Source organism: Pogonomyrmex barbatus, unplaced genomic scaffold, assembly GCF_055798465.1.
Source record: "Pogonomyrmex barbatus isolate J1 unplaced genomic scaffold, ASM5579846v1 scaffold11, whole genome shotgun sequence".
In the NCBI taxonomy this organism is placed as follows: Eukaryota; Metazoa; Arthropoda; class Insecta; order Hymenoptera; family Formicidae; genus Pogonomyrmex; species Pogonomyrmex barbatus.
The window spans coordinates 8,283,179-8,294,497 of record NW_028297107.1 but is presented as its reverse complement, the minus strand read 5'-3'; the positions used below and the strand labels follow the sequence as shown (position 1 = coordinate 8,294,497).

At 48.4% G+C, this 11,319-nt stretch overlaps 1 protein-coding gene across 1 annotated transcript; it reads right to left on the bottom strand.

Annotated features, from left to right (window-relative positions):
- Positions 1-3,787: 3,787 nt before the first annotated feature.
- Positions 3,788-6,512, bottom strand: LOC148937803 (uncharacterized). Its single transcript, XM_089071157.1, has one exon. It carries the CDS (start codon positions 6,367-6,369, stop codon positions 4,387-4,389), a length of 1,983 nt encoding a protein of 660 aa, XP_088927283.1. The 5' UTR covers positions 6,370-6,512; the 3' UTR covers positions 3,788-4,386.
- Between the last annotated feature and the right edge of the window lie 4,807 nt (positions 6,513-11,319).

Below are 11,319 nucleotides of genomic sequence, written 5' to 3'. Positions count from 1 at the left end.
GTCTGCGTTCGTCTTATCTGGGTTCCATCCCTTTCGAGAAATATTGGAGTCTATCCCGTTTTTTGGTACCAAAAAACTACAATATATATTTATGATCCAACAAAGACTCGAATAAGACCAACAATTTCCACTTTAAACGATTTCTGATAATATCATCAGAGACTAAAGTAAGATCTATTACCGAGTCGCCCTGCTTTTATTCGCGTGAGGTTAGAATTGTTCATTATCGACAACAGAGTTCATCCATCTTTGCAATAAAATACTTCTATCATTGTCTTTTCGTCGAACCAACTAGTCAATCGCGCGTTAAAATTCCCGGTTAAAATTATTTTGTTAAAATGATAATCACGAATTAAATTAAGTAAATTATCTAAGTACTAAAGTACTCACTAAAATCCGCCAGAGTGCGATTTGGCGAAAAGTAATAGCTAACTATGAGATGATCATTGACGTTCATAATCACAAATCCTTCATCCTTCTTGATCACCGTGAACGATTATCCTTGGCGTCAAGAAATAGTATTGCACAACTCTTATTATAGGAAGGAAACCAACTGCCACCTCCCTCCATTTTATAAGGCTCCGAAACGAATACCATTAATGGAATTCTCCTTAGCGTAATGGAGCATAAAGTCCTGTGCCCTTTTGGCATGATTTAAATTAATTTGCAAGGCCTTATACATCATTAATAGTCTCATATTCATCTCAGTGACTCTAGGATCTGCTAGTTTACGAACAGACCTAAGTTTATTTGGATACTTCAATGCGTAACATCTAGTTGAGTCCAGTCTGTAAACCGGCCTCGAAATAGAGAATACATTAGGATCCTTATTGCATTGATTGAATAAATGGCCTTTTTCGCCACACCTAACACGATCCAGTTCTATCGCTAGGATTTATACAATCTCGGCTCAAATGGCCGAACTCTAAGCATTGTACAGGCCTTTCCTCCAACATTTCCACCTTAACTTCCGTCCATCTGACAGACGTTCTACCATCCTTAGATAGCTTGATTGCCGCTGCCAGTAGGCATTGAATCCAGACTATACTTAAACGATTGAGCATCAAGGCATCACAGGCTTCAATATACTACTAACTTCATATAGTTTACAATTGTCTTGTTTCACAACTGCATTTAATAATTCATCCTTAGAGATAGAATTATCAATTCCCGAAAGCCTGATACTTGCCATCTTGACTGGACGCGAGATTTTAATGCTTGGGCTCACAATCTGTTTAGCCTTCGTCGCTAATTTATTAGCTTTGTCAGAATTATTCTCTCCGAATATTTCAATTAACAAGTCACTCGTTTTTATACATCTCATTTTAATTCTTTCTATGCCAAATTCTATGCGAGACACCATTTCTCGAATTTTTTGAAATGATAAATCACATGACTTACTGTCAGTAGCTTTGATAGTTACCGCAGAAGTTCGCAGAAGTCATCTCTTATTCCCCCTTAGAGATTCCACTTCGTCTGGCAGTTTTCTTATTGTAAATACCTTACTGCCAAGATCTTTGATTCTATTATCCTTATCCTTCTTCCCATCCTCCATCCAAAGGATTCCCCTCCTTTCCTTCCCTTGACTGGGTAGAGGGAGGTGAGAGTGAATCTTTCACTTCCTTTTTCGCTCCCTTTTCCTCTTCTTTCCGGAAGAAAAGAAGAGTACCGGTTGTGGGGATTCAAAAGAATACATGTATATTGTAATATACGTATGTTGAAAGAATACATGTATATTGTGTTACGTCGCAGGCGGTGGCGAGATTGCCAAAGCAAATCGCCACGTGGCACTGGACCAAGGCGGGAATACGCTCGCCTCTCGGCGACGCTGCCAGCGATCGAGCGGCAAATCGCCAACAGCGGTTCGGAAGAATTAAGGAATTAAGGAATTAAGGAGTACGAAACCCTGATTATACTGCTCAAATCCGCGGGAACCCCTCCGATAATGTCAGCGGCGAATTATTTAGTCCTCAGGAAATTTCAGTGAATTACACGGCTAACGTTGCGTTTAACCAGACGTTGGGCGATTATTAGACTGTAAGCGGATCAGTGCAACAGAGAAGTTGGTTAGCCGGCGCGATAGGATGCCGTCGGGAGCGGGATTGGTCTCGTCGAGGTAGTATCGCCCGCAGATGTTCTCTATAGCGTTGCCTAATTCCCTGAGCACTTCTAGAGACACAGTAAAAACTTCGGTGCAGTCAGGGCAGAGCTCAATGTCGCGGACTATTACAAGACTAGCGCGGCAGCAATCGCAATGATCCCGGGCGGAAGTATACCCGAACTGGAACGCGTGGGCCAATTCAAGACGATACGTAAGAGTTCCCTCTGGTATTTCCTCCTTACATCGAAAGCAAAGATATTCGGCACTATTAGGGAGTAACTCGGCGATAGCGTCGTCCACGCGTCGATATCCGAACGTGGTAAGGCAACGCACCGTGCTCCTACGGTATCTGTATACGGCGGCCGGGTGAGTGCGCGAATCTCGTGGCTCGAGAAAGCAAGGCGGGCACATTACGTCAAATAACGGGAATTAATGTTACGCGGCGAATATTCAATATTAAAATGATATTACGAAACTGGAATATTTCCGTGCGTAGCGATAAACCGGCTCAAAACCCTACATGCCTTAGGAGAAAGTGGCAAGGGCGGCAAAAAAGGGTCGGTCGTAAAACCCTTCCGGTCGGGCGATGCAACTATGCGACGGTCGGTCGACGCGAACAAAACGAGTGACGCAACCCGAAAGAATCTTGAACGCGAGTACTCTTATATTCATTCACGTCTAATTCCTTTATACTCTATATTTTACTGAAACGTATGCAAGATGGGAACGCGAAAGCAACCGGGAATAAAACTTGATGTATGATTTTCACCTACCTTTCGGTGTCCGCTCTGCGCAGATACTCCTCGAGGGAGATGCGTGGTCCGAAACTGCTTCCCTGGTAAGCTGCTACGGGGGTGAACGGGGCCGGTAAGGCGCTCCAGAGGCGGTCGTGCACGAGAAGTTCGTACTCGCCGTCGTAACTCACTTCCTCGCCGATGATCGCGTTATGATCGTAAATCGCGGCCACGTGGAGGTCGTATTCAAGCCGCCGAAGTGCGTTGTTACGACCCGCGCGATTCCTCCGTGCTTTAGGCATTCGGCAGAGGCTCCAGGCGTATATTGTATTTAATTAAAAGATTAGAATTACCGCGTGCTCGAAGTCCAATGTTTCCTTCGTGGTAAGTGCGGATAACGCACAACACCTTGCCCCCGGAAACGATCGGAATTCTTGCTTTAACTGCAAATTATTCGGTAAAATAAGGTTTGAGTTGTTATAAATGCCCGTTGCCTCTTTAGCCTCGCGAACACTTCCGATTTCTCGCGGTGATAGGAAGGATGATGCAATGAATAACACGTGGCGAATACACTGTACTTACTATATTCAAATATTCATGAATCGAATTACACTCGCGTAACACTTGGTTAAATTTAGAGCAATACAAAATTTAGAATACAAATGATCACTTAATTAACTTAACTAGATTGAGACGAAATAGAATTGACTTAAAATTAGAATTGGAATTGGATTTGGATTGACACTCGCACGATGTGTACTACTCGACGGCGCGTACAAGAGTGCACGAGCATGGCCGCGCGTTGTAACGCGTGCCTGCGGCGGCGCTGTTGCGCAACGTGGCGGTAGCGTGGGTACGCCAACGCACGTGGCGCAAGATGGCGGATGGCGTGGGCACGCCAAAGCACGCGGCGCAAGATGGCGGATGGCGTGGGTACGCCAAAGCACGTGGCGCAAGATGGCGGATGACGTGGGTACGCCAAAGCACGTGGCGCAAGATGGCGGATGGCGTGGGTACGCCAAAGCACGTGGCGCTCGCGACGGTCATAGCCTATAAAGCTAGACCAGACGCACATATCTATAATGGTCGTTGGTCGGCCAATCAGCGCGCGGCTGACTGGAGATGATGCGCAACAGCAACGCGAGCCTTATTGTAGTATTAATAATTTTACAATTATTTAGGTTCATTGTTAGCGTGATTTATTTATTATTATTATTTAATTTTATTACTTATATTTATTACAGTGTATATTCACTGGCGGTAAGGCGCAACGCGCGATATGTCAACGGCAGGAGAGCCGGTTGTTGCCAACTTTGGCTTGAATAGTGGCGCTTCTGCGCAGGTGGGAAAAGGGGAAGGAAAAGAAATTTTTACGTTGGCTCTCCTGACGTTACACCTCCCCCCCTAAGAAGAAATGCAGGGCCAGGTGCCGTGCATTTCCCCTGCTCTACTAGAGGTTGAGTTGCAGAAGGTTTGAGCTACAATTATTTTACTTATGTTTATTCGTCTTATATTCTAACGCTTGTAATTAGTTATCGCACTTATTTGTCTCTATACTACGTCCTCGCGTAAGTATTTTTGGAGTTCACTGTATGACCGCACATGCTCACTAAACTTTTCCTTTTCGGCACTAGGGGCGATTTCGGGCGCCGTCGGTGTGTCTTCTGTCGAGCTCTGAGCTATTGGCATGAGGCGTTCCCTGCTAGGCGAGTCGGTTTTTGTTGCTGGGTTACCCATATGCAGCAAAAGGTTAGTGACCGACGACCATACTGCTCCCAATATATGAAGGCTCCATCCGTATATTCTGTGCAACGCGTATCCGTGGATGATTGTATCGATCACCAACTTGATCAGTCTGGCTATCACGAATAACGCCAAGACTCCTGCGCTGGCCGAGCCAAACGTAATAAATCCTTGCCATAATCGCTTCCCTGTGCTTTCAGCGATCCGATCTAAAGACTTTTCGTCGAGAAGATTCATCAAGGAAATACTCCCGCTCGGGACGTCCTGTCCTAAGGCCCCTCGCGCTATTGTATTCAGCATAGACGGCTTTTCGACTGGGAACATTATGTGGTCTCGCAGTCGGTTCAGATCGTCCGCGGAGTAGATTCCACTGGTGGCGAGTGCGTCCGGACTGACGTATTTCCACGTGGGGGTAGAAAGCGGCTGGATCGTCGGCGGAGGAAGCGACTCGATCGGCTTCAGGCCTACTCGGTACCAACTGCCGTGTAGTTTGTACATGCCAGGAAGCAACTCGTTGCAGTCTTTGTGTGTTCCTGTCCTGGTCAGAATTCTGGTGCGTGGCAATAAAAAGTGTGACGAATTGCGGTAGGTAACTGGCAACTCGTTGTAACACTCTTCGGTATGTCGCAGCTTGCATTCTACTGGGACGCATTGGACAATATGGATGACTTCTCCGGCTGTGACCGCCGTGTATCCAGGGGCTTTCATTATCCGGAAGGCCATTTCGTCTGGGGCTATAGTTGCCAATGAGAGCGCATTCTGGAGGATCTGACGCTCTAATGCACATTTCTGCTCCATAATGTCGTGGTAAAGCCTGGTAAGTTGCGTTTTCACGTGTTTCTCCACGTAAACGAATTTCGAATTCACATAGGAGAATATATCTAAGTTGTTAACTGAGATCTGTGACTTAGATTTGAACGTGCGTCCTCGCTGTGTTTCCAATATAACAAGCTTTGGGTGCTCGGTCTGGAAAAGTCGATAGCCACATAGGTTGAATTCCGTCGTTTTTGTCAAGGCGAACGTTGTATCTCCGGTGGTCACTGTATATACCACTGGGGCAGTTTGTTTGGGCTTCGGCGACAGTTTTATGGCCATACCCTCGTAAAGTATATCGTACTGGTTGAAGTGGCAGCTGTCGTCGGACGGTGTTTTCCAGAAGGTTTCCGTACCGTCGAAATCGGCGCAGCTCCCCAGTTGCACGGGGCAGCGCGTTCCAGATGGCAGATTTAATGAGTTCGCTGACCGTTTGAATGGTGCTTCAAACGTCCTCAATACCACCTTTAAGGATGCTTGTACTACCACGCTCTCCCATGCTCCGAATCCGTCCGTGTACTGCGTTCCGGAACAACGGCCGTCAGCGTGCGTTTGTCCAGCCATAGTGACGCTCCTATGATTCGTGGCGTTTACAATCAATCTATCCACGAAGGCGGTTCCCAGCGCGAGAGTTCCAGTCTCGTGGATTTTCTGGCAGGTTTGCCAGCCGATCTCTTTGATGTACACCTTTCGACCGTCGGATACAATTGATATGTGTGAGTGCATGCCGCAGTAGTATATGGTCCGATCGATTTCAATTCGGCATTGAATTATTGGCAAGCTCTCGAAATCGGAACTCTGCATGAGTTGTACGTACGTCTCCGTGCTCGCTGGCTCCATATCCTCGACATTACAGGCGCCGACGTCCAGCAGCGACAAGGTTGTGATATTGAGTCCGCTGCCTCCGCAGTCATAGCCCGTCAAGCCAAAGCTGAGCGTCGAGAACAGTAAAAGCGTTAAGATTCGTTGTGGCTCCATGTTTCTTCAAGGGGTGACGTGTGTCGACTGCCGCTTGGTTGCTCGCTCGCCCCCGGCTCTGGTTGTGGTGGGGCACGGCGTGTGGTGGGGCTCCGATTCCCCGCCTTCTTCAGTTTGTCCATATGGATAGTACGCAATTTACCTGGCCTTATCTCTAATTTAACATTATTATTACTTAGCACGTCCGCTATTTTGTAGGGACCGGTGTATTGTGGACTTAGTTTATTTCTCACAGGTTCTTTAAGCATGTACACCTGGTCTCCCGCTTCAAAGTTGCATGCCTTAACCCTTTTATCATAGTATCGCTTTGATCTAACCTTCGCAGCATTCAGGTTACGACGCGCGGCTCTCTGGGATTCGCTTATTTTCGCATTTAGTTCGAGTAAGTAGCCAGCGTAGCTTTCGTCGCGCTCGTCCTCGGGGAAGGGATCGCTTTCGGGAGTACGCGCGACGCTCCCGTAGACCAATTCGTGAGGGGTGAACTTCGTTCCCTCATGTACGCTCGTGTTGTAAGAAAAACTAGCTAATTTTAGATATTCGTCCCAATCGTGGTGGTCATTGACAAATTGTTTCAAGTACTCCCAAAGTACATGGTGCGAGCGCTCCACGGAGCCATTGGACTGAGGGTGGTACGCAGTGGTCTTACACTGTTTAATTCTGAATTTGCGAGCTATGTTGCGCATTAAAGAATTTAGAAAATGAGACCCTTGGTCCGTTAGTACCGCTCGCGGGGCACCATGCACGCAAATGAATTCGTTTACGAAAGCGTCGGCCACGTCGATAGCCGAGATCCCCTTGAGGGGGATAGCTAGTGAATACTTCGTCAAGAGATCTTGTATAGTAAATATGTACGAGTGGTCCTTGCGAGTGGTGGGGAGCGGCCCCATGATATCCATAGATATCTTATCAAACGCTTTGTCGGGTGTATCCGTTAGAATCATGGGCTGTCGGGTCTTTACTCTAACCAATTTTTTTAACTGGCAGCCTTCGCAATTATTTATGAACCGCGTTACTTCTTCCTTCAGTCTAGGCCAATTGTACCGCGATTTGAGGCGCGCGCATGTTTTGTTTATGCCTTTATGGCCTCCTATTGCGGACGCGTGATATTCCTCGATCAAGCGGATTCTATCTTCGGGGGGTGGAACAGTGATTTTATTACCGCATATCGATATTTCTATATCTTGGTTCCAAAATGCGTCGCGAATAACCTTTTCTATTTTCCTCCACGGTACTCCACTCGCATCCCCCTTGCAGACAGATATGGACCGTATGTCGAGTTCGTTCGTGACGTCGAGTAGTGACACCACGGCCTCTCTAATACTTTCTAGCGTGGTTATCGCGGAGACATTTACTTCAATCGGCAATGCAATAATTCGCCGTTTGCCGCTTTGCGTGACGTTTGCCCTGTTCAGCATGACGTCCCGCAATTTAGGCAGTAGTCCCTGTTGGCTGAGCATCCGAGCCCCTAAATCGCAAGGTTCACCTTGGACGCTCACGAATACCACCAGGTTGTCGCTTCTACTCGTAAAGTTATCTACGATTTCCTTCACTTTCGCGTGATGGAATTGAAACGGAGCGTTATTCGCGTTAAATAGAGATTCTTCGCTGGTGTCACTGTCGAGGTCCTCGTCGGAAGTGACGACGTGGGGGCGGATTTCGGTATCGTCGTCGGTTGACGAATCTTCCTCGGGCTTGCTATCGTTCCGTCTCGCGATATTCGATGTGCTCTCGAGGGGAAGGACGGGAAAAGCGGGGTTTCGTGACAGCGCGTCTGCGTTTACATTAGTTTTGCCGGCTCGATACATAACTTCGTATTCGTATTCGGCTAATTTTAATCGCCATCTGACTAATCGTGACGTGGGGTCCTTAACCGAATGCAACCATGTCAAGGGTTTGTGGTCGGTGACGAGCTGGAATCTTCTTCCGTATAAATATGGTCTAAAGTAATTTACGCAATAAACTATAGCGAGCAATTCCTTTTCGATCGTGGAGTAGTTCTGTTCCGGCGGGTTTAGTAATCGGGACGCGTATGCGATAGGGAGATCCTTGCCAAGCGGTCCCTGACTGAGGATTCCGCCGATCGCGAACTTGGAGGCGTCTGTAGTTACGACGAATTGTTGAGAAAAGTCGGGATATTGGAGAAGGGGTTCCGTGCATAGGGCGTGTTTAAGCTGCGCGAACGCGTTTTCCTGTGGATCGCCCCATCCGAACGGTACCTCCTTTTTTAATAAGTCCGTCAGAGGTTTAGCTGTTTTCGAGAAGTTCGGTATGAATCTCCGATAGTAACCCGCGAGTCCGAGAAATTGTTTAATGTTTTTCGCGGTATGGGGGCGCGGAAAATTTTCAACGGCGTGAATTTTTTTCGGGTCAGGCTTCACCCCGTCTTCTCCGATTACGTGGCCCAGATATGTGACCTCTTTCCGCAGAAATTCGCATTTGTCAGGCTGGAGGCGGAGCTTCGCGCCTCTCAATCTTTCGGCCAGCTTATTAAATTTTATTTCATGCTCTCGCAGTGAGCTAGCATATACCACAATATCGTCGAGGTACACGAATACCTCGGTTCCTTGGAGGCCGCTCAACACCTGATCCATAAGTCGCTGAAAGGTCGCCGGGGCGTTTTTTAACCCGAACGGCATGCGTTTAAATTCATAGTGCCCGAAAGGCGTGGAGAAAGCCGTTTTCGGCGCGTCCGACTTATGCATCGGTATTTGATGGAAACCCGACGCTAGATCGAAAATGCTAAAATATTTCGCGCTTCCCAGTTGATCTAGGATTTCGGTTATGTTGGGGAGGGGGTACGCGTCGCCTATTGTTTTCTCGTTGAGCGCTCTGTAATCTATGACCATGCGCCATCGTTTATTACCTTTCGAATCCGGTTTCTTAGGAACAATCCACAGAGGGGAATTGTACGGGGAATTGGAGGGACAGATTACGTCGTTTTTTAGTAGCTCGTTTACTTGCTTAGTAATTTCCTCTTTGTGTATAGGCGGGAATCGATACTGCTTTGTATTGACGGGTTGGTTATCCGTCGTCGTAATCGCGTGAGCAGTAGCGTCTGTGTACCCGAGGTGATCGGAAGGGAGCTGGAAAAGATCTGGGTTTTTTTCGATGAGCCTACCGACATGCTCTGTCTCCACCTGACTGAGGTGCTCTAAACGAAGGAGCGTTCGAATCGCTGAGATTCTTTCTGAATTCGATTCTACTTCCTGGATTCTACTTCCTATAACCCCGCAATTAAGAGAGGACTCTTCCCTAGGGAGGTCCCGTGAGATTGATTCGATCTCCTTGAGTTGGATAGTAGGAATGGCGATTTCTTTATCGGATTCGGTCGAGTTGATTATTTGCGAATATGCCCTTCCGTTGCGATTAGTCACGACCGCTTCGCCGAGGTATACCCCATCGCAGACTCTAAGTCGCGGGATATAACCGACTGCTATTTCTGGGTTCGCGACGTTCATACAAAACGTGGCGCGGCAGCGACCTGGTATTACGATAGTTTCCCGTCGGGCAAAAGGCAGGCGTATTCCTTGCCACTCTATCTGTTTTCGCCCGAAATCGATTTTGGCGTTATCGCGCAGGAATTCTGATCCTAGGATTCCTTCCTGGACGATGGGGAAATGGTCAGGTACCACGTGTAGGGTTATCTTGTGGCCCATAAATTCTATACGAGCCGACCCGAGAGTTTCCAGCTTGCCTTCGGTGATTCCAGTCAGGTATATTGTATCGCGCTTGAATACCGGAGTCTCGGGATGTAAGCAGCGCTCTTTTATTAGATTCGGTGCCGCTCCTGTGTCGACCATGAAATTAGTTTCCTTGATTAAGCCACGCGCGGACAATGTTATAGTGGGGGCGTGTGAATACTCTTGCGGATTTAAGACTGCGATCCTGACGCTTCTTCGGTCGTCTCCACGACGTTCACCGGACGCGTACTCCTTGGAGGATCCGCGCGCGCTGCGTCCGACCCACGGGGCGGATCCCGACCGTTTCCCGGTTCGTTGAGGCGACTGTTATTATATTGTCGTTTCCGACATTCCTCGATTTCATGGCCGCGATTTTTGCAATATCTGCACCATTTATCGTTAAGCTGCGATCCGTAATCGCGCGGCCCTCTGTCGCCTCCCCCCGATCTAGGCGATTCGCGTTTCTCGTAAAGCGGCGCAGTTCGTCTTACTTCGTCGCGGCGCTCAACCCACTCGGAGGGGTAGCGCGGTGCATAGTTCCGATCGCGATCTCTGTATGCGTCGAGTCGCGGCGGCGAGCGTCGTCGTTCCGGCGGTGCGGGCTGCCTGTAGCGCAGGCTAGGCCCCGCACCTGTTTCGGGGAAACGACGGTTTGCGCTGAGGGTTTGTTTGTTTGGGCTCAGCCCTTGACGGGGCGGCATTCCGTAACGCTGCCGTTCTATCTCATCACGCTTGGCTATAATCTTCGCGGCGGCAAATGCCTCGAACGGCTGGTAAAAATGTTCCGGTTTGAGTTGTAAACGTAGTGGGGTGGGCAGACCCTCACAGAAACATGAAGCGGTGAGTTCGTCTATCTCCCGGTTCGTCGCGGAATCTATCGTACCGTGGGCCCGACGTTCTCCGTCCCTTATGGAGGCTCGGAGTTCCTTGACGCGGTCGATGTAATCTAGCATATGCTCTCCCGATTTGAGGTGCACAGCGGTCAATTCCCCGCGGTATTGCGCAACACTTTTTATCGAGCCGAAGGCACTATTTAATAAATCTGACAGTTGTGTCACTGTGTCGCACGGTTCGTCGGCGACGGCTGAGTGAGCGTGGCCGCGCAATTTCGCTACCAGTAAACGCGTGAGGGGTCTCTCGAAATGAGGCGGCAGGATGTCGCGCGCTTGCCTGCACGCTCCGAGGAATTTCGACAAAGGGATGTTATAACCATCAAAAATTGGAACGAACTCGGTCGCCTCGCGATAAGTTATCTTCGGCGCGGGAGGGA